We start from the raw sequence: 25,036 nt of genomic DNA, 5'->3' as shown, positions 1-25,036 counted from the left end.
TTTTGTATTTTGTACTAAATGTGTGGAAATGAGAGATACAATTTTGAAAACTATATTTTGACTTAAACCGTCGCCATATGGACGGAAAAATTACTAAATGAATAGCTTAAATACCGCATTCTGGTTTTATTAACCAGAAATATGACCCAGAATTAGCAAGAAATGTCGATATAGTATATATAGTGTTCCGTTATCACAATATATCTTACGTTATCAAACATTAAAAAATTTAAATCTATGAAATAGAGGTTGTAAATTAATATTTAATTTAGAGAAAAACTGTTTATCGAAATTTGAATCGGGAATTAGTTGCATTTTCAAGCACTGACTTTCAGTTTTAGTTATTAAAAATTTTAGAAACAAAAAGAATAAACTTTTTACGTTGTATTTATAATTCAATAATTTAAAAAATAATACAGTAATTTATACCTTCAAACTCTCGTATGATTTAATTGAAATTTTATGAGTTATGATTTTAAGAAAAAAGTAAAAAAGCGAATAATTTAAAATGAAACTTTTATTCATTTAATTCTGATGATTTTTTTATTACATACACTAAATCATATCGACAAACTTGGTAGCACTTGGTGCAAAATAGTACAAAATCTTTTTCTAAGCATTCCTACTTCCTATTTGCAAAACTTTCATTTTTTTTTTCTTTCGAATTTAGCTATATCTGTCAGTCATGATGCGACAGCAAATACCTTACTACTATAAATAAAGTTAGAAATAAATTTTAAGATGGCTTATCCAGGAATTTTAACCTATCCCCCACCCCAATTTTTTGTATGGCGATGATATTAAAAGTGGTTTTATGCAACAAGCGGAATTATACATGAGATTAATCAAATATTTTCTTTTGTTGGATATTATTTTTATTTGGAACATAACAAACTCATCTTATTCAAGCAAACATTTTATATCACTATTATATAATTGTAAGGCTTAGAAAAATCTAATGATAAGCCGCATTTTAAACTTTTTCTGTAGAGTGTTTATGGGGAAAAACACTACAATTTTCGGGTACGCAATAAATTGTTTCGGTGTGTTTGGTTGTTATCCAGTAAAAATTCCAGAGATTTGTAATATGCAAATCCGGAAAAAATATTATGGGGAAGTTTGAGATGAAAAATGTCACTTCTGGAAAAAATGTGGCTTATCATTATATTGATCGAAGCCATTCATTTGCGCTCTTGCTATTAAATTTTTCCTTAATAATGCTTCTCCCTTTTACTGCCTTGAAAAAAATTATGCTGTGCTTTCAAACTGGAAATAATCTTAAAAATATAATGATCGATGTCAACTTGGTAAATCAGTTTATTCAAGGCAGTAAGATGCACACAAAAACATTGGTTATTATTTTATTTGCTTATTTTCAAACGAGGAATGAAAATCCTTAATTTTATTTTTCACTTTTCACAAGTTCAACAAAACGAGCTCGGCTAAATTTCTTTTTTAAGGGAATCCAAATGCCTAAAAACTTAATAATTGTAAAAGAATACAAATTCACAAAAACAAGCATAAAAGCAACAAAAAAGTATGGCTACGATGAAATGTAAGTGCTGTAGTTGATAGGTTTGCGTTTTAGCTACCGATTTTTTTAATTAAATAATTTGAATTGTAGTTACTTCTAATTAGAATTGTATTACACTTCAATAATTACTAAATAACTTCAACTAAAAATAAAGTGTTTAAATTTTTATATTTTTAACTTGTTTTATCGTTGATCCCATTTACTTTTAGTGATATCATTAAACGAAAGGAATTTATATGAATCTACTTAGACCCTACCATTTTTACTCAAGTCACATAAGCTTGAATTGCTTTCATTTATGCATTTGCATGATAATATTAATAAACAGCTATAGCAATCGATCATTCTTTATGACTTTAATGACTTTAGTATCTATCATATTCTCTGTCACGTATTAATATTTTGAAAATTATGCTGGTTGTAGCAATCACATATTTTTTAATAATAACAATTTATTTTTTTAATAATAATTAATTTTTTCAATAAGGATCTATTCGTTTAATGATATTTTAAAAGATGTGTAATATAAAAATGCTTATCATTTTATCTTTTCCATCTGGCTTATTTTTTTATTTTCGAAAAATAACTACAAAAATGTAACGTTGGAGCTTTTTTTTCAGGTTAAAATAATTAAATGTAGACTTAAGATATAAATTCTAAAATTGGACAAAAAAATTGAAGATGTCTGATATGCTTGCTTTCTATCTAACGTACTGTTTGACGAACTGCTTTAAATTAGTTTATAAAAATGCATAAATAACAAAAAATAATAATGAGTTTACGCTGCGTCTTTTACCTCAGTTTAAAATTCAAGCAACATTTGATTTCGAAATTAATTTGATTTAAATTAAGAACGATAATCTAAATCTTTTGTGGCAGCAAAATGTGCTTAGCAATCGGGTTAATAAGACAAAACTATGATTTAAATTTTCTAATTCTTTTTAAAGAAGCGATATAAAACTTATTTCAATCTAGACAGGTTATCAAATACCGTGCATATTATGATATTCTTATTTGAATTTCACTTTTGTTCCGTTTCAAATATAGAGCCTTCAAGTATAAGAGTATCGTGTTTACTTTTCAGTGTCAAGTATAAGAGTATCGTGTCTGACTTTTGGACTTTTGGCCAAAAATAAAATAAGTTGGATATATACTAGTTTCAAAATAAAATGTATAAATGTAATGAGATGGTCAGGTAGGAAATGACTTGTACGGACATGAATGGTAGGAAACTAATTAACTTTCATGAGAGATGAAGAAATGACTTGTATGAACGTGAATGGTAGGAAAATAATTAACTTTCATGAGAGATGAAGAAATAACTTGTATGAACGTGAATGGTAGGAAAATAGTTAACTTTCATGAGAGATTAAGCAATGACTTGTATGAACGTGAATGGTAGGATGAGAAGTGACTTGTATGAACATAAATGGGAGGATAAGAAATAAATTGCATGAACGTGAATAAAAGGCTAATAAATGACTTGTATGAACGTGAATGTGAGGATGAGAACTGACTTGTATGAACATAAATGGGAGGATAAAAAAATAAATTGCATGAACGTGAATAAGAAGCTAATTCTATTTTTTAGAAAGTGAAGTCGGACCACACTATTTAAATAAGGTATTCATTTTTAAGGCTTTCATTAGTATTCAAATAAGGTTTTCATATATAAAGATAAATCTTTACATTCTCGGAAAAATTTATTCAATGTAAAAACCATAATGTATTTACATTGAATCATAACATCGTGTAAATTGCTGAAAACCTAATAAGGTTGTTAATTTGAAACACGAATTTCCATTCGAAATGAGCTTCAATATGGTGTAACCAACTTTAATATAGTTTAATTTGAGCAATAATATGCTTTAACTTAGCACATTATTAAAGTTGCAGTGAATTTGCGCGATAATATTGGTTCAGCGTGATCTAAAATCGTTGTCTAACCTCAGTAATAAATAAAAATTTAAAAAAAAATAATATTAAATTACTTTACACACTGTAAAAAACTACATTTTCTTTTCCCCAAAAAGAAGATATTCAATTAAAAAACATATAAAAATCAACTTAGTAAGAGTGCTACATCAAAACTCGAGTTCAGAATTATGGCCACATGATCGTTACAATTTACAAGAGAAATGACAACCCATCAGTAGTGACTGTTTGCAATATGAAAATGCAGTTCTCACTAATCAATCGATTACATATGTTATTGTAAAACTAATATTTCATTTTCTCATAATCGCGTACTTTACTGCGACAAAATATGGGGTTTGTTTAGTTTATGCTTTCGATTAGAAAAGGAAATGCTTTAATATTATAACCATAGCAACAAACTCTAAGTTGTTTGTCACAATATCATTGAATCATTGTTTATTTTTTATGTGTATGATAACAGAATGTCTACAATTGTTGTTATCTTCGCATTTGTTTATAATTATTTGCCTTACTCAAATAAAAAATTACTTCCAAATGTAATAATAACAAGCTTAAGAGGCGTTCAAAACCTAAAAGTACATTTTCAATTCGATCATTTTGAAATTTTACGAGAATACTAGTGAAATTAATTGAAAAAATTGAATTTTGATATGAACAATTGATTGAATTTTAAAAAAATATTATTCGTTTTAATTTTATTGCTGAAAAGATTTTTCAATTGTTGATAATTAAAAATTCATTTTCCGAGTTTAGTCTTCACTTAACTTTTATTAACATGCAGTAAAAAATAATGTTTATATATATATTAATAGAATCAAGCAGTTTTGTTTTAAAATATAACTTAATAATATATAGCTAAGCTCTTTTCGCCGATCAAATATTTTTCATCAAAAAATACAACTCATTATTTTTTGTTCAAGAATTAAAAAAATTAAATTTCGGTGTTATGTAGTAAAAGGTACTTACAATTAAGAAAAGCACAACAAAGATTATCTGAGATACGTTTCATAACAATAAAGCGAAAATTAGATCGAACTTTTTGAAGTTGTCAACAATCTTTCAACACTATCAACAACCATTATGAGAATAGTTAATTATGCCAACGAAAGCTAGATATTGATGTAAAGAAAGATGTTAAATCTTTGAAGAATTTTAGGAGAACCAATTCTTCATTAAGTCACAAATAAATAAATAGGATTACTTTTTGTTTCAATTAAGGCGTTTTATGGAACTTAGTTATCAAATTTGAATTCTGTAGGCACAAATTGTAAAGTTTTAAGTATTTTTTAAACTTTGAGAAACATTACAAAATCAACAATCGTAGCTTTGAATGATTTTTTAAGATACTTTAAAAAATAAATTTAACTTAAAAAGCTTCATTACAGAAATTTTAATGAATTATATGAAATAAAAAGTGTTAAAAAATATTAATTAGTGCCTTAATAAATTTAGAATCGGGATTCATATAATTATCCATAAACTATTATGGGAGCTGGGAAAAATAAAATCTGACTTCAGAATACCTTTTGGGATTTATTTAAATGTATATTGTGTTCAATATTGTAGAATTGTAATAAATATTATTAAAAATTTTAATAAATAACTTATACAAGGAATTGGTACATTGAGAAAAAAAATTATAGTCAAAACTACCAGAATATGGTAAAATTTATCGTGTTTCTGGCTCTATGAAGAAGGCCGGTAATTTTTACAAAAGGGCTTTGGTAAAATTAACAATAAAATATGATGATAAAATGTAAAAAATATGGTAAAACTTGATAATCTTATCACGATACCTTAGAACATGGCATAAAAACTATTTATTCGGTTAAATTTCCTTTTCCGTTTTGTTTTGTTTTTTACTAAATAATAGGAACTATAGTTTTGAAAACTAGAGTTTCCAGTAAACCGTTGCCATATGTATGGAAAAACTATTAAACTAATGATTTAAATGCCGCATATTTTGGTCTTACCAACCAAAACTATAGATTTTTTTTAAACCAGTAATGAAATTACCATACAATGCGGTAATTGTACTAGAATTTTATTCTCCGTGTATCGTTCTTATGTTTTGAGAACCCGCTTAAAAGTTCGTGCTACCTATTTCACAATGTGTCTTAAAAAAAAAAAATTTAAAAAAAAATACTTTCGTATAATGAGTTAGAATATCAAATTTTAATCGTTTTAAAAATATATATTGCATGTTCGTTGTACAAAATAAAAGATGAATTTCAAAAATTTCAGGTACACCGCAAAATTTTATTCGATTGTCCAGCCGATTCCAGATAAGCCGAGGAAAACTCATTTACTACCCGGCCATGTACGGGTCTGTGCCCGATAATATATTGTGTCAACTATTGTATGTATCACACTACGTAAGCTTTATAGGATAAAAATTATTTATGTATCAAATGCTTGCAATGTTTCTAAATGAACATCAGTTATTTTAAAGAAAATAGCTTTGAATTATGAAGGTTGGGTAAAGTAAAATGATTGAAACTAAATATTGTAGCATCATTTTTTTAAGTTTACTTAAGGTGAAAAAAAATCATATCATTTTGAACCTTGAATCAAAAAAGAATGTCCTTTCTATTTTGCTTTTTTCTTTCTTTTTTTTTGTAACTGAAGTTAATTTTATATGGAAAACTCGAAACTCTAGATTTGGTTTTGAGCAAAATGAACCAAGATTCATTTTGTCTGAAACCAAATCAGTATTCGTTTTTATAGTTAAACTTGCTTATATTATTATAATATTTTTTTAAATTCATAATTGCTTTTTACTTCTACGAATTTGGTGAAATTTCATTAACAAGTATTTAGTTTGTTTAACAATCCTAGATATTTGTCAGAAATTCCTTTCTCTTGTTATTCTCTTATGGGGTTAGCTTTAGAAGCACAATACTGGGTTATCTGCAAGTACAGGGTGTTTCATTATTACCACTATTAATATATAGTTATAGAATCCATATCAAAAGTGAAAAAAAATATGCACATTGGAGATATCAAAATAATATTTAGGTAAAGAAAAATCAAAAACGCTATTGAAATCTGACGTTGTTGAGAAAGGTGGATAATAGAACTAGTTTAATTGCTTGATTAAAACAAGAGTATAAAGAGATCTTAAAATACTTGAGGACATAGATTCTTTTAAAAAGCACCCCAAACATTTACGTAAATGCTTGCTTAGATAAGTTGTTTTATATCTCTTCTGATAATTTCAGGAAAATATATAAAACTGATAAACCAAATGCTTCATATCTTCATTTGGATCACGCGGTGATCTTGTATTTTACTTTATTTTAACTAGTCACTTATTTACAGTAAGGTGGTTAAGTGTGTAAAAAAATTCTTTTTACAAATTATTTAATAGAATTAAAAATTTACCTTCATTAAACAAACATTTGTTAAAATTTCAACAATTTGTTCTAGCGTTATCTTTTAAACTATTTTTGATTATCAAATCAGAAAATAATTAAGATATAAAGAGTATTATATTAAATTATCATGAGATGAGGAATTTATTTTTTGAAAAAAAATTATCAAAAAGATTTTTAAAAAAAAAAAAGTTCACGGTAATTATTTTCGACATTTTCTGTCTTTGATTTGTATATTAATCTCTAATGTATCATGAACTCAATGTTGTATCATTAAGTATTATAAGACTTAATGATTTGTTTTAACTAACCCTTTTTATTACTTTTGATTGCGAAATAAGAAAAAGAATTTATTTTATATATTATTGTATCATTAAAATCTTTCAAAAAATTATATTGACAAAAACACGGGTAATTAGTTTGGATATTTTTGGTTTTTTACTTGTATATTAATTTCTAATACATCATAGACGTAATTGACTCATACTTAAAGTACGTTTTCGATCTCTATTGAAAATATTAAAAATATATGCATTATTACATTAATATATATCAAATTTATTTCTAATTTAAGAGTAACAAATGATGAAAAATGGCTTACTTTTAAACGTTTTCAAAAGCTATGTTGATAGCATAAATAGTTTTGTTCTTACATATAAATGATATTTTTTATTTTAAATTTAGATATATACTTTCAGAATATTTTTGATATGATAGTTTTATAATTATACTTTTCGAAATTTAAAATGTTTTTATGAGAAATCTAATAAGCTTGAAAATTACTATTAAAAATATTGAAAATAAGCAGGGAATATATAGCTTATTACATAAAAAATATATCATAAATGAATGCCTAATTTAAGAGAAACACTTATGAGGAAATGATTAGTCGTATATACTTTCAAAATCATTTTTTATAATATAAATGTCATTGTTGAGAAATAGTATTTTATATCTGAAATTTAGACAGACATTCAAAATACTTTTTGCAATAATTACTCTGTAATTATACTTCCTGAAATTTTAAACGCATCTTACTAGAAAGCATGATTGAAAATTTCTGTGAAAAATATAGAAAAAAAAAACAATTAATAAAATAATACATGACGAATTTATTCTTAATTTAAGAGTAACATTTGATGAAACATGACTTACTCGTGAAAGTTTTAAAAATCATTTTTAATAACATAAATATTTTTCTACGTAAAAATGGTATTTTATGTCTGAAATGTAAGGATATTATCAGATTAATTTTTGAAATAATTATTTTTTAAATGCACTTTTTGGAATTTTAAAGGAATTTCGTTAAAAGGAAAATGTGTTTGAAATTGTCTATTAAAAACATTGGAAATAAACTCGCAATATATAATTTATTGCATAAAATATGTTATTCCTAATTTAAAAGAAACGCGTGATGAAATATGACTTACTTGTAAACACTTTCAAATGTATTTTTGAAAATATCAAGATTTTTTCTTACATAAAAATAGTGTTCTGTGTCTGACATTTAAATATATACTTTCAGAATACTTTTTAAAATTATTATTTTATAATTATACTTTTTGGGATTTTAATTCCATTTTGCTAAAAAAAATATGCGTGAATATTTCTGTTAAAAATATTGAAACTAAACAAGTAAGATATAAATTATTGAATAAAATATATGACGAATTTATTCTTAATTTAAGAGAAACACGTGATGACTTACTCGTCTAGGTGTTGAATCACGTGGAGGAGCCACAGAAGAGGTAAGAGCACCCGTCAACTACACTTCACCGTCTGACTCCAAGTGAGATGGCGAACATGAACGGTGGTACAATTCTTGCCACCACCCCCTTCTCTTTAAATTCACGCTCTTCCACCCCCCCAAAAATAACACCAGCCATTCCAATAGAATAAAAAAAATTATAGTCGTCTCATGGTATAACTAATGACTTGTCGACAGAAGTTGGAAAAAAGTTGAAAGAAAATATTCGAAATACGAGCCATATTTTATTTATTTCCGGTTTATATTATTGGCGTAAACTTTTTCACTCAGCGGCTAATGCAGTTTCTTTGCTGTTGAGTAGCAAGATAAATGAGAAGGCAAGAAAACGTACTTTATAGTAACACTATGAAGTTCATTTGATTGATATCTTTACCACCGAATGACGTAAGACTTTAATTTGAACTTTATTTTTTTATAGGAATCATCGAAAAAGTATATTTTTTAAAAACATATTTTAATTTATTATCCTTTTCTGGGGTTTATGACCACGTTCATTCTTTTTTTTTCTACGTGATATATTCTAAATTCGAACTGAGAAACCTTTGATAGTCTAAGGAAATTCTTTAAAAAATATATTTATAATCACCATGCACTGAGAAAAAAAGTATGATCAAAACTACCAATATATGGTTAAATTTACCGTGTTTCTGGCTGTATGGATATGCAAAAGGATCAGTCATTTTTACCGAAGCTTTTTGGTAATGATTTTAGTAAAAAGGAACAATAAAATATGGTTTTGTAATCTGGGAAAAAATTTTGTAAATGAGGTAAAATTTGGTAATTTTTTCGTGATACCTTTCAGCATGGCGTAAAAACAATTTATTTTGGTTAAATTTAATCTTCAGTTTTGAATTTTTTGCTAAATGCGTGAAAAGTATAATTTTGAAAACCAGAATTTCTTTCAAACCGTTACCATATGACTGGAAAAAATTACAAAGTTAATTGTTTAAATGCCGTATATTTTGGCTTTATTAACTAGATTTATAGACTTTTTTTTACTCGAAAATGTCATTACCATGCATTATGGTAGTTTTATTAGAATTTTTTTTTATCCCTGTAGTATTTAAAACCTTCGTTCGATGCTTTTTTTTTCTATACACTGTCAGAAATTGTGTTAAAACACAATATCGTTCATACATGGGTCAACCTGATTACGATTCTAAGCTGAATCATATTATATTACAGTGTCCAAAATAGAAAAGATGTCCCTTTAAATAACTTTTGCTATAATGCTTGGATTTTAACAAACTATGTATCAAACTTAATGGTTTGAAGAGTCATCGCAAATATTCTAATTAATTACAGCCAATTATTAATTAAATTAAGGAAACAGACACAAAAACTTATTTGCTTTAAAGAAACGTGTCTTTTTTACAACGAATTTAGATTTTTTTATGATCAAAATATGGGGCATATCACCAATCTGGAATAAATTGTTCCAATAATTTCGACAAGAGAGCAGTAGAGGTGCAAAATTTGAGTTCCTTTATGATTGCATTTTTTACGTGTTTCGCCATATCTCAGTAATTTCTAAAGTGAATCTAAACATTTTTGCAAACTGTTATAAATTTAGTTTGAATACTTCGTAATACTTCGTAATAATTCAACAAAAGTCATTCAGGGTGATATCTTTTTTATTTTGCGCGCCTTTTTAAATTTAATTACATGATGCCATAGTTCAACTAGAATGGAAGCATTGTTCAATTTAACACCTTATTAAATTTATAGCAAATTTGCACCGTATGAAGGTTTAAGAAACCGATATTAATGTTCAGTGCAGAATTAACATTTGTTAAGAATATTTCAGCAATCACTAATGCTAGGATAATTTTTTTACCCGATTTAAGCATTGCAACCTTTATTAGAAAATGAACTTGAAGTGTTCCTTTTCCAAAGAAGACTCTAATGGCCCATTGGCTATTTTCCTTTCCAGCTATTGGCAGAGTCGGATCTTCTCGTAACGGCCTACACTGTTAAAAATTCATCGAAAAAATAGTTGAATAATAATTTATTTAATTTTTATTACACCATATTCAAAGAAAACAGTCGAATAACCCATAAATAAGACGGTATTCAAACTGTTAACAGTGAGGAAAATCGTTTATTAACTGTTTTCACTTACTGCAGTTAAACAAGCAGAATTTTATAGCACCAACCTACCTTATAAGCCTACCTTATGAGGACACTTAGTTTCTTGAATCTGGGAACATATTATAGCCGAGAGGGATAATGTATCGGTTTCATAACCGGCAGGGTTCGAGTCCGGCTCATAGCCGGAATGGGTTCGAGCCCCAGCGTTGATGCCACAGCAATTCCTCAATTCCCTTCAATACATGAAGTGTTTACGGTGTCCTGCCTTCTCCAATGTCCATTACCAAATAAAAACCTGGGCTCTTATGCCCAGTTAAATTTCTTTTTTACCGTTTTGAAATCATGCTAGTTCTAAATGGTGAAAAAACCGTATAATTTTGCATTCACGGCCTTACAGCCGTATTAGTAGTAAACGGTTTCAAAACCGTGAAGGTAAAAAATGTTCTTTGCCTTAAACTTTACGGTTAAACGGATAGACAGACTGCTGCCGGTTACTTTACTATAATTTTAGAATGAAAATTCTAACAGTGTAGTTTACCGATTGAGTTTTGAAGTTACTTATTTTACTTTTGCACTAGATTATGTGACCGGACGTGCTCCTATCATAACGCTGTATCGGTTAAGCCATCAATAAAAAGTGCACTTATTTAATAAAAATCAATAAATATTCTCTCTGTATCTTAAAAAATTTAAAGACAATGGCTCTCAAGTCAAGAATCAGGACAAGCATTCGTGGAAGGCTTTTTACGCGAAACTAAGTTACGTTTACGTTCCCCAGGGTGAAAAAAAACCGCATTTTCGCAGGGAAAATTTTTTCTAAACATACCGGGTTTTCCATAGAAACTGCCCTTAATATATAAACTTAGAATAATTTTCCAAAAATAAATTTAAAAAAAGTATGCACCTTAGATATCTGAAATTAATATTTAAGAGAGGAGAAAGAAACAGAAATATAGTCAAACACATTTCACATTATCGATTATCGAATCGAGGAAAACAGAATCGAAATCCTTCGAATGACTGCCGAGAAAGGTGAGGCTTGAATTATAAAAACATGTTTGATTAACTAAGGAAACAAAGAGAAGTTCTTAGTCGACTGTTATAAGCTCCTCCAAGTTTCCTTAGGCAGTGGAGTTTTCAATCTCACCTATTTCTCTAGCTTTTCTTTATGTTTAAAGGTCATTTTTGTTTTTTCGAAGCTTAAATTTCAATTTGAAATCTCTAACGTACATGCCTTTCATTACTTCCTTTTTGATAAGGATTTAAAAAAATATATACTAAGGGTGAATATTGTGGAACATCTTATTAATGTAAGTTAAAAATTAAAAATTTTAATTAAAATTGTTCCAATGAAGACCGTACTGCGAAAAAGAATTTTCAATGCTAGGCCAGTTGGTACACGAAAAAAGCAGGCCAAATTGGAGATGGATAGATGACCTAGAAAAATACCTTTCGTAAACTCAAAAACGCTAGCAGGAAAAAGGTTGGTCAGGAAAAAACTTCTTGAGAAGGTCAAGGCCCACCCTGGGCTGTCGAGCTATTCCGAATGATGATGAAACAATAGCGAGATTAGTTTTTCCAATTACCCAGAAGATTTTGAAACACAATTCAAATGTCTATTGAAAAATTTTAATAAAAAATTGTTGCTATGTTACGCGAGGCATTTTTATTTTTTAAAAAGCACGAAAACGACTACTTTAAAAAGAGAAATGCATTTTATTTCAATGCTAAAAATAAGTTTTTCAAGCTTATTATTTATTTTAGAAGTTATCTAAAAAGTCTTAATTTAGAAGTTATCTAAAAAGTCCTACACAAAACTAAACTACGGAATTGAAATCGGGTAAATAGTTTCTGCTTATAACGAAAGAAGTTTAAAAGTATGATTTTGTGAGCAACGAATTGAAGTTTGAATTTTCTTATTGGGATGTTAACTTTTGTACCCAATGAGTGCACTTTTTGTTTTCCTCTTTGATAAGGATTCTAATAATACAAATTAAGGGTGGTATTTACGAAACATCATGAATCTAGATATTGACTTTCTTAATCTACAATAATACCAAAAATATGTACTCTGAATGAGATTTGACAATACCGTATAAGAACTTAGAACAACCTAAAGAAGTATGGAAAGATGTATGCTTGGTGATAAGGAAAAGGACCGAAAGCAAATGACGAGCGTTAAAACACACACAAAAGGTTTCTACGCTGTTTAGGGAAATAATAACTTAAAATTGTTATAGATTTACCATATAACTCGAAGAACTGACAATCACGAACGCCAGATGAGCAAAAAAGGACCACAAACAAAGTAGTAAATAAAAAAAGAAGAAAATTATGAACTGGAAATCAAGAACGACACGGGATTTAAATGCTTGCAAAAAGTTTAAAGATCTTTACACAACAGTTCTGAATTAAATGAACAAAAATATTTTGTACCAGGATGATTAAGAGATCACTAGCCCGTTTTATAACAATCATTTGTAGTAACAATATGGTAAGGTCTAAAATCATGAAAACAAAATTAAAAGAGTTCAGGGGAAATACTTTGGATAAAATAGTCTGACATACTGCAGAAAAAATTGTTTATTAGCATTTTAATTGTTTTAGTCAACAACTTCCTCTGCAACCAAATTTGAAAAATATTTTTCAATTTTTTTTAAAATCTAGTTTCTTAAGCAAAGCGTAGCAAACTGTGCTTTTCTGTCATATTCCGAGCTTCTTTAATATTATTTAAAATCACTTTTTTACAGATCCAGTGAGATAATTCTGTGAAACTAGATTCTGAAAATATACAGTTTAATATACTATTTAATGTCCTTTGACTAAAATAGGACACCGGTGTCACTTTTTTTCTGACACTCTAATTACCAGTAATAATATACTTTGGTACTTTTTTATTATAAAAAACAGTCTAATAGTTATAAAAAAAATCTGTTAGTTAATCGGAATTATATTTGCACTGAAATATAAAATCCAATATAGAGTAGTGTTAATTTTCATTCATACTCAAAGATTTATCAATAATTGGTTTCACAAATTCAATGATGAATAATTTTCTCTTAGATCTAAATAAGTGCAAATAACGTGAAAATAACGGAAAATATTAATAACTTTTTTTTCTTAATTTATATTGCTAAATTAATATTGTATAGCTAGCTGCAATATATAAAATATAATCTATATTGACAGAACAATATTTCTGAGCATTTACAACAGTCAAATAGTCTGTTAAAGAGTAAAAGAAAGTTGTCACTAAGGCCGGATGTTCATAGTAGGAAACAACATTGAATTCCAGGATAGAACAGAAGGTCTTTTCGAGTACGATTCTCCTGAAAACGGTAGCTTAAATTCGTTATGGAAAGCCATGTCGGTGCGGATTTTCATTTCCTGAAAACGAATCAAGAGAAGTAAACACTAAATTATGGTTTGGCAAATTTAATTCTTTGTTTTGATGCTCGTAGAAAAAGAAAAACTGTTTGATCGTTCTATACAGCAAGTGAATTGATAGAAAAATATTTTTGGTGCACATTTTCGATTTTTTTCTCTCTTTCTTCCTATATTAAAAAAAAAGTTCGAAAATGTTCCCCTTCTTTTTTTCAAATTAACATTTATATATATATATATATATATATATATATATATATATATATATATATATATATATATATATATCAAAATGAAGAATAAAACAAAGAAAAATTATGGACAAATGAAAAAAAAAGGGGGGGGGAATAATAAGTAAAAATTAACAAACAACAGTTTATATAATATATTTAAAAAAAAAAAAGAAAAAAAAAGGATTAAATTTTATTTGAAAAACCGGAAAAATAAAACCGGGAAGAAAAAAAGATATAATCTTCTCTTCAGTCCACGCGATTATATCCGCAAAACAGAGTGCTTACTGATATTGTATCAATAAAGCCAAAGCAAAATATATTAATACAATAGTGTGAGGAGCACTCAAAAAATTTTTTTATAAAAATAACAACAAATAAAATAGATCACAAAAAGTAAAAATAGCATGTAAAAACAGAAAATAAAATAAAATAAAATAAAATAAAAAACATTTAAAAGGGACTATAAAGCGAGTAGCAAAATCAGATCAACTTACAAGGACAGAAAATTTTTCAAGAATGATTTAAAAATGTTTTCGCAGAAAGATTGCCAGATTACAAAAAACAAAAGCGCAAATTCAGTGTAACAAGTCTTATTGTTTCTCTTAACTTTATATATATAACTTAACTTTATATATATATATATATATATATATATATATATATATATATATATATATATATATATATATATATATATATATATATATATATATATATATATATATATATATATATATATATATATATATATATATATATAATTAATTACAACATGATTTGCACGGGTTTATATACAATACTTTTATATTTAAACATACATGTAATGGGTTTTTATTCAGGAGAATTTTTATATACTTATATACTTCCTATTTGTATTTATTTTTAGCGTATTGAATCACAATGTTGACCAACTGATACTGGATCGTAAGCAAATGCAAACTTGTTTCATCCGAGTGAAAACAATACACCTGTATAGTATCACCTGATAATTATAATTTTACACAAAATCTGCGTCGAATAATAGAACATATATATATGATTAGAAAAATGATTAAAACAATGAGAAAAAAATTTATTGCTTTAACGTATCAGTTCTCATCAGGACATATTCCTTCAAGACCGCAAAAGAGACATTTCAAAATAAAGAATAATTATCCTAAGATAAAAATCACATTGCATGTATGCCTCCAAACAATTTTTTAAAAATGTAACTTTAATTCAGTTTAAGATGAAAGAAGAAAAAGAGTAGAAAACAAACTTACCGAAATGAAGTAAAATAAAATAAACATGTGTTAAAATTAGATAAACTATATTTAGGCCGGTGTAAAAAAATGTGTTTAAATCTATCTGGTCACGATGAAAAAAATGTTAGTAGAGTACTTTTAAAAAAAAAAGAAGATAAAATTCTTCATATTTTTTCTAAAAAATAGTTTTACAAATAATAAATTAGGTCTTTAAAATATTTTCATTCATATTGTATAGGTATCATGATCTGATTATCGTATTTTAATTTCATTCTTTTACCTTTTTGTTTAAAAAATAAGAAGGTGGTAGAATTTAATTGTTTGCTTTATGAAAAGTTGCGCCTTAACACCTCTACGAATTTAAAAGAATCATTATTTTTTGAATTTGAATTGCAAGTAATTCCTTTCTTTTAAAGAAGTTTTTTTTAATATGAATAAAATTGTTATTTGTTTAATATGAATAAAATTGTTATTTGAAATGGAAACAACACAAATTTCAATAATTGAATAATTATTATTTCTTTATAATTCATTTAGATGTCTTACAGTAAAAAACAATTACTATTATCTATAATTATGAGTAATAGTAAAGGTAAAAAAATGAACAAAAATTGCATAATAACTATTTACATATAGTTCTTGATTCGCATTTTTTTTCTGGTTTGAAAAAGATTCAGAGGTTCAGAAGTCAGTGAATATTTGTGGGACCCCATAACAATACTTTGCTTTGGGTCCCACCTCTCTTAATTGGGCCCTGAGGGATGTACTGATTTGTGACTAGATCATTTATATGTAACGTTTGAATCTCCTTGCCATCGGGATAGTTTTTCGAAGTTTTCGTTTCCACGCAACGCAAAAGCTGCTAAATTCCATCACAAAAAGTCCTTCACGAAGATCCTTTTCCTTAATGTTTAATCAAGGAGTTCTTCTGGATTAGGTTCAAAATCGACCTGGAAGTGCCTTGCTTTTTGAGGGACCTAGAAGCCAGCAGACTTGTTTATCTCGCTTTGCAAGTAGTCACTTGAGGTGTCTCTCGTATGTTCAGGGGCAAAAGACTTTTGGACTTTGCACTAAATGTAGGACTGCTCAGGCTTCGCCCGAGCATATTCTAAACTGTATCGATTTTAAGATCGACGAGGTTTTTTCAAAACCTCATCTGTTTATAGACTTCCTGGACAATTTTGGACTTATGGAATTGTTCTAATTAGGATGGACCTCTTGGGGATTAGAAACAACAACAACAGGTTCAAAATAACAAGGCTATAGAGCTGAACATTAATTGCTGAAAACCCAAAAATGGATCTGCTGTTCAATGCTGTTATAAAATAAAATTGAAGCAGTGCTGTTAAAATGCCATTTGAAATATCTTAAAGATACTGTTAATCGCTTCCCTGATTATTCCGAGCTAACTCTGGTATGTATAATATATTTCAAATATTTATTATGCCGAGTAAAATAGCAAAATTCGTCAATACGTTTTGTTTTATCACGTTTTTACTCTACCGGAAGTAAAACAAAAGACAATAATAATCAGCACAGATTGGAAATTTACCAATTTTAGTTTGGGAGTTTTGCTGTTTGTGGAATTGCAGACGTGTCTTGTGCAATTGTATATACGTTGGTTGTTCATTTTACATAGAGAAAAGAGTAAAAAAATGGCATTCCCGAGCGAAAGTGAAAGTAATGCAGATGTTTTTTCGGATTATGAAGATGTGAACATATACAAGGACTAATATTTAACTTTTTTCATTTGCCCGAGATAATTTGGGATAGTAAACTGAAGGTAAATTAAATATTTCTTACGCATAAAAAAACTTAAATTTCAACTTAGAACTTGTGTATTATAATTTACTTTAGTTCCCTGTATTTATTAATGAAATAAAAAAATATGTTGATTTTTTGATTTTTTTTTCCTTCAAAAAAATTGGTAAGAGAAGATGCTAAAAAAAATTGCCAACTGATTATAATCGCGCGAACTTCAAATTTGAGATTTTTGAAGGCAACTCTATGTCTCCAAATCCCAAAGTGACCTTTAGTTGAATTCAAAAATTACTTTAGGACACACGAATATAATAAAACTTTTTTTGCGGAAATTTCACATAATTTTAGAACTTTATTTCTAAATAAAATAAAATTCTAGGTAGGATTTCTTATACAGGATTTAGTAGTGTTTCAGTTGATTTCCTGACTTTTAATATTGATAAATAAAATACTAGTGAGAAAGTGCGACCGCATAATTAATAAGTTGAAACACAGAATAGTATGTGATGAATAATTTAAAAAAAATAATAAAAAGAATGAACAGAGTTTGAATTCTTACAACTCGTAAAACAAAGAAATCATTGCTCTTGAAACAAATTCAAATTCATATATTGATTCAGGTCATCCGGAGTTATTTAAGCCATTTTGCTGGATAAATTTCAGCAATGATTTTTGCAACACTGCTATAAGTTTGATTGTTAATTTTAATACCAAAAGTTACTTGTTTTAGTGAAGTTTTATAATATATTTTAGTATATTATAGTTTTTATAATATATTATAGTGAATATATTTTAATACTGTGCGAGTTTTAAAAGTATGTATACAAATCTTTACTCATACTTAAGATTATATTGTTATAAACTTATACTTTTCATTACTTAAATCTCTAAACTCGTAACTTTTAATTTGAATTCCTAATAAACATTTTTAAATATAATTTTAAACGGTCAATTTATAATTAGTTTACTTCAGTTACTATGTTTCCATTATGATTTTTTTTATATTATTAATTTCCTTGTTGTTTCCTGCACTGGGAGAAAAAGCTAAAAAATTTTTTTTACGAAACTATGCATATGAATACTGAAGACCTTGCAATATTTGTAATCATCAAAAGATGATACTATACTTTTCTTAAACTTTTTAACTAAATTTCAATCTTTAAATTAATCATCTTTAATTTTTTGAGATAACTGAATATCAGGAAAACTAAAAATATAAAAGTGACATGCTTTTCATGTTATTTTTGTTAATATGTGCTTTGAACAGTATATGTACAGTGCGCAAAAAAACAGCAAAAAAAAAAAAAAAACACCCTGAATAACTTTTGATCGAATGATGGGATCTTCACGTTCACTCAATCTTAATGGTTCAAGAGGGTGACCTCAAAAATTCTAATTAATTGGTGCAGACGATATTTTAAGAAATGAAATCAGACATAAAAACGTACTTTCTCTAGATAAACATACCTTCTTTTCGACGGATTCAGATTTCTGATCCTCAAAATATAGCCGCAATCTGGGAAATATGGTCCCAATAGTTTGGTCAGAAGAGAGCTCCAAAATTTGGATCCCTAAATATTAATTTTACCTTTTTGCGTATTTCACTATATCTCGCAAACTTTTTCAACTAATTGAAAAAATTTTGCACACAATTTTAAAATTCATTAGTCCAAAGGTGATTCCACGCAAAAAGTAATTTTTAGTAAATATTTTTTTTAATTATTTTATTTAATAATAGTCGAAAAAATTTTGAAATATGAGGTATACAATTTTTGCATCATTTTAAAGAATTTAATTTTGCATGACAAAATACAAAATTTGAGAGAAATCGGTCGTATAGTTCCTGAGAAATCAAATTTTAAATATCCAAACTTTTTGAAATTTAATTTCTCAGGAACTATTCAACCGATTTTGCTCAAATTTTGTATTTTGCCACGTTAAGTTATATTCTTTAAAATTGCGTAAAAAATTGCATAACTTACAATTCAAAATGTTTTCGACTGTTATTAAATAATATTATAAGAAAATAATAAATATTTACTAAAAAGATTTTGCTTGTAATTACCTTTGGTTAAACGAATTTTATAAATGTGTTCAAACTTTTTTAAATTCACTTAAAAAGCTCTATAGGGATATAGGGAAATACGCAAAAAGTAAAATTAATGTTAAGAGATCCAAACGTTGAGCGCTCTTCTGACCAAACTGTCGGGACCATATTTCCTAGATTGCGGCTGCCCCCTATATTTTGGGGGTCATAAATCTGAATTCATTGAAAAAAAATATTTTCATTCAGAGAAAGTAAGTTTTTGTGTCTGATTTCGTAACTTAAAATATCGTCTGCACCAATTAATTAGCATATTTGAGGTTACCCTCTCGAACCATTTAAGATTGAGTCCTAGAACGTGAAAATCCGATCATTAGATCAAAAGTTATTCAGAGTGCTCTTCCTTTTGCGCACTGTACATTTATTTTATCCTTTTGTTACGTCATAAACAACTCACATAAACAAAATCTTGTATTCTCACTGTTGTCTTAACTTGTGCCATGTCAAGGGGTAACTTAAGCCACCCTTTTTTTAATATAGATGCTTTTAAAAACTTTCATAAAGTATATAATGTTATTTTAGACTCAAAACTCTCAACAATTAATTTTCATTTGAAGCAAATTCTTCTGACTTGAAAGGTGTCTTTATTATGACAGTAATTTAAATAACCCTGAATCGCAGCATATTTAAAAAAGTATTTTTTTTTTTATTATAATACTCTTTATCAGATATTTACAGATAATTTTGTAATCCCGAATAATAAGCTACCACATATTTAGGGGTTACTTAAGCCACATCTTTTAACATACACGTTTTGAAAACTTTCATAGAAGTAAAAATCTAACGTAATTGTAGACTAAAAATTTTCAACAATCAATTTTTTTACAATCCCAAATGGCTGTATTTTTGGGAAATAGGGAAAGTGGATCTCAACGAGAAGTTCGATAAATAGAAAATTCACTTCGCTATTTGGAAGTTATTTTACGAAAAAATTTCCAAAATTTTCTTAGTTCCTCGAAAAAATTCGCAAAATGGAGAAAATCGTAAAAGGGAAGTTCGTTAAATAGAAGTTCGACTGTATATTTTTAAAAAAAAAATATTTTTTATTTTTATATTCTTTATGGATAATGTTATTCACTTTAAATTAATTGTTATGAAAACTAGCTAAATCCATAAAAGGGAAGAGAATGAAATAAGGGATAAAAAAGATCTTTCGAATCGATTTCTAGAAGTGAGAAAAGTGTGTTCGAAATAGCACGCGCCCTGTCAACTGACTTAGGTGACATGACGCAGAGGTCCGTGTAGTTAACAAGCTCCAAATGCCACTCACATTCAAATGGCACTCGACGCCTAATCGAAAGTTAACATACCCTATTTCAGACTTAACAATCAATGTCGCATTTGACAGATAGCCTTCCTCACTCTTTCTTTCTATTACCACATTGCACAATCATGTTTTCATATTTTTGTTTCAATTTATGTATTTTTGAATTGGACTACTACAATGAGTAAAGTTTGATCGTGAATGCAGGAAAAACTTACACACCAGAATAGTTTTCATGCATATATCTTTAAATTTATTACAGTTTTATCTTTCTGTGACTAAAAATTTTGTGTTTAAAAAATATTCTTTAAATGCAACGTTTTTAATGATTAAAAATAAATGTTGTCCTATGTTTCCATATTTAGGTTTCAATTCATGTTTTTTTAAAGTTTGACTAGTACAATGAGTAAAGTTTGATCGAGAATGCGAAGAAAAAAGAAAAACTTACACACCAGAATAGTTTTCATACATATATCTTTAAATTTATTACATTTTTATCTTTCTGTGACTAAAAATTTTGTGTTTAAAAAATATTCTTTAAATGCAACGTTTTTAATGATTAAAAATAAATGTTGTCTTATGTTTCCATATTTTGGTTTCAATTCATGTTTTTTGAAGTTTGACTAGTACAATGAGTAAAGTTTGATCGAGAATGCGAAGAAAAACGAAAAACTTACACACCAGAATAGTTTTCATACATATATCTGCAAATTTATTACATTTTTATATTTCTGTGTCTAAAAATTTTGTGTTTAAAAAATATTCTTTAAATACAACGTTTTTAATGATTAAAAAAAATGCTGTCTTATGTTTCCATATTTTGGTTTTAATTCATGTTTTTTAAAGTCTGACTAGTACAATGAGTAAAATTTGATCGAGAATGCGAAGAAAAACGAAAAACTTGCGCACCAGAATAGTTTTCATACATATATCTTTAAATTTATTACATTTTTATATTTCTGTGACTAAAACTTTTGTGTTTAAAAAATATTTTTTAAATGCAACGTTTTTAATGATTAAAAAAATGTTATCTCATGTTTAAAAAATTTCCATTTAATGGTATTTATCTACCTGCTTCCTTTTTTTTTTAATTTAAAAAATCTAATGTTAAATGTAACCACTTCCCTTTAAAAATAAACAGTCTAAATTTACCAATCTATTATGGTATATCCTAATAGTATATATATATATATATATATATATATATATATATATATATATATATATATATATATATATATATATATATATATATATATATATATATATATATATATATATATATATATATATATATATATATATATATATATATATATATATATATATATATATATATATATAAGGTTTAGCATTTCTAAATGCCTAAAAATGTATGTAAAGAAATTTTGAAAACATGACATGCAAAAATGTTAAATAAATAAACTACGTATTTCTAGTATCATCAGCTATCGCCACAACAGTAAATTTCAAAACACCGTTCCATGACGTCATTCTACGCACTAAAAATATTTTATTTTTGAAAAAAGTTAAATAAATAATAATATTCAATTTTCGAAATTTTCAAACTAGTGACTTCACTTGGGACATAAACAACGAAGATAAATATAATATTTAAAAGTATGTTACACAAATTCTATACAACAAAACTTATACAAAAACTACACATAAATTTGTGCTTCATAGACTTTGTCTAGCTTTGTATATTCAGGTATTGCACAAAGTGTATCTTTTTTTTATTTGAGTATACTAAATATATTATGTATATTAACCATGAATTCAAATCAAGCTACAATTTTGTTCAAATAATTATTTAGTTATTATATTATTAGCATACAGGAATTGTTTTTACTACATAAATTTGACAAAAATTAATATACAGAATCATAAATAACTGCGTCTAGCACATTAACAATTTAAGCTTAAATTTAAAAATTAGCATTAATTTATTAATTTATTTGAACCTTTTGCATCACTGATAAGTATCTTTAAACCTAATTTTTGCTCACTTTTGAAACAATAACATTTATAAATTAAATATTGTATTCGTTCTGATTAATCCTTTAGTACCGTAAACCGGGGCGAGTCTACCCATCCAGGGGCGAGTCTACCCATTTTAGTTTTATTTAATTTTCACTATTTTAAATTGCAAATGAAAAAAAAATTTTCCGATGGAGGACTTAGTTCAGACTCTAAGGAAGATGGCGCTGCAGTAGTTTGATCCGTTTTTATTTATTTAGTGTCTTTTTAACCGAACTGTTCAAACGTCTTTTGAGAGATTTGTATTGAAAATCAGCAAACATTTAGTTGGTGCTCCGTAAGTATATTATTATTATTACTATTTTCGCTTTGGTTAAGTGATAAACTTATATAAGACTAAGATTACATTAATTTTGTATGAAAAAAAACAAAAAGAATGTAAGTTTTGCTGTTGTAAACAAAAAGCCAGAATTCGCGGGGCGAGTCTACCCATTCGTATTTAGTTTTAATAAAGCATAATAATATAATTTAGAACTTTATTTATATTAAAATTAAGTCATATTAAATGAATTTGAGTATATTATTTTAATTCTGCATTGATAAATTTATAATTAATAAGAAAATTTATAGGTTAAATATAAATGTAAATATAAAATATGTTTATTTCACCTATTTTTTCAATTTTTATATTATAAAATTAACTTTTTTTATTTAATGCAGATGTAGAGCTCATTCAACGAGAAAACATTGTAAGAAAAATCACACCTCCCAAAAGAATGGGAAAAGGATTTTTCATGATTCCCATTGTTTGAATTTCGATTTTGTTAATAATCTTTAATTATTATTATTTATTAATTATTAAATTGCAAATTTATATTAATTTTAATTGATTTTTATCAACAATAATCAGAAATTTTTTTTATTTTATAATGTTAATGATTATAAAAACAAAACTGTGATCAAAATGTGATAATCGATCAAATACTCAATTTGTGTTATTTTATGAATAAAAAAATGGAATATATAATAAAGTTATGAATTTTACTTCATAAATATCCTATATAGTAACTAAAATAACAATTTAATAGTAAAATTTGATTATTTACAATGTTAACATTCATTTTAGTAGAATGGGTAGACTCGCCCCATACGAGAGATTTGTCAGCAGTTTTATGAAAATATACAGTAACAGCGTAACTGTTAATATTTTTCTAAAATCGATTTCACAGCTTTAAAGAGGGATAAATATCGATTCCGAAACACCTATTAAAAGCCTTTTTTCTTTAATATTTACAAAAGTTTGACCACTTGAAGGTTGACAAACTGAAAAAATGGGTAGACTCGCCCCGGTTTACTGTATGTCCATGGCCTGTTTTGGGACTGTCCTTAAAATGTCTTATAAGCACACAAGGATTATTTTTTCGACATGAATTCGACATAAAATTTAACATACAGAATGTCATCGAAAAAATGTGACTTACACATTAATGAATTGAGCATAATTTTAAAAATTGACAGTAATTTATTCACTAATTTGAACCTTCTATAGCACTGCTTATTATTTTTAAACCGCAATTTGACTTCCTTCTAAAAATATAACTAACCATTTAAAAATAAAATATTGTATTCGTTTTGATTAATCCTTAAGTATGCCCCTATCCTTTTTAGAGACAATTCTAAAAATGTCTTATCAGAACGCAGGAATTATTATTACAACCTAAATTTGACATAAAATTAGTATACAAAATATTATCAAAAATTGCGAGTTGGCTATGCATGCATTAAGCTAAATTTAAAATAAATAAAAAGTAGCATAAATTTATTCCAACCTTCTACAGCACCGCTTACGTTTCCCATAGTTGCTATAGGCTACGCATAAAAATATTTCAGACGAGTTTAGATGATGATTCTCTCACTAGAATGAGTTATCGAATAAATTAAGATCTGAACTTGCAGAAAAAGGAGCAAAATGCCAGCATAAAATACAAGATACGGGTATAAACTACGGTAACGGAGCTACCGTCAAATACAAATAAACAATGACGCTTCCAGATTTCACAGTCCCAATGCTGGTTTCCAAATTTCCCGCCCGCCCCTAGAGTTTGACTTCCAAGACAAAGCAAACAACTGAGTAGTTGTACTTTGGATTGCTTTAGTTTGTTTTAATTCATGCTGTTACTGAAAGATTAGATAATCTAATATATTGAAACAAGGCATTTGTTTATTTATTTATTTATTTTTATTTTCGACCCTTCAAGGACTTTAAATTTAACACGCGATTCTGAGCTCTCCTAATCTTAAATGTAAAGATATTTGTAAATAAATTATATAATTAAACCAACATGCAACTAAATGAATAAT

General features: G+C 27.0%; 1 protein-coding gene across 4 annotated transcripts in view; it reads right to left on the bottom strand.

Moving 5' to 3' along the window:
- Positions 1 to 25,036, bottom strand: part of LOC107455526 (cysteine sulfinic acid decarboxylase) — a 90,720-nt gene that overhangs the window by 52,799 nt on the left and 12,885 nt on the right. Inside the window, exon 1 of one of the 4 annotated variants that reach the window (XM_016073118.4) lies at positions 24,505 to 24,803. The exons of 2 other annotated variants lie outside the window; for them this stretch is intronic. In XM_016073118.4, coding sequence (XP_015928604.1) covers positions 24,505 to 24,532 — 28 coding nt within the window. In that variant the 5' untranslated portion in view covers positions 24,533 to 24,803. Of the gene's footprint in view, positions 1 to 8,554; positions 8,674 to 24,504; positions 24,804 to 25,036 lie in introns of those variants that run through there. One more of the 4 variants, XM_016073120.3, reaches the window with a different exon arrangement.

The sequence above is a fragment of the Parasteatoda tepidariorum genome, chromosome 12 (genome assembly GCF_982258835.1).
Source record: "Parasteatoda tepidariorum strain Cologne lab strain chromosome 12, Ptep-v5.0, whole genome shotgun sequence".
Taxonomy (NCBI): Eukaryota; Metazoa; Arthropoda; class Arachnida; order Araneae; family Theridiidae; genus Parasteatoda; species Parasteatoda tepidariorum.
The sequence above is the reverse complement of the archived record's forward strand: the minus strand, read 5'-3'. Positions and strand labels throughout refer to the sequence as shown.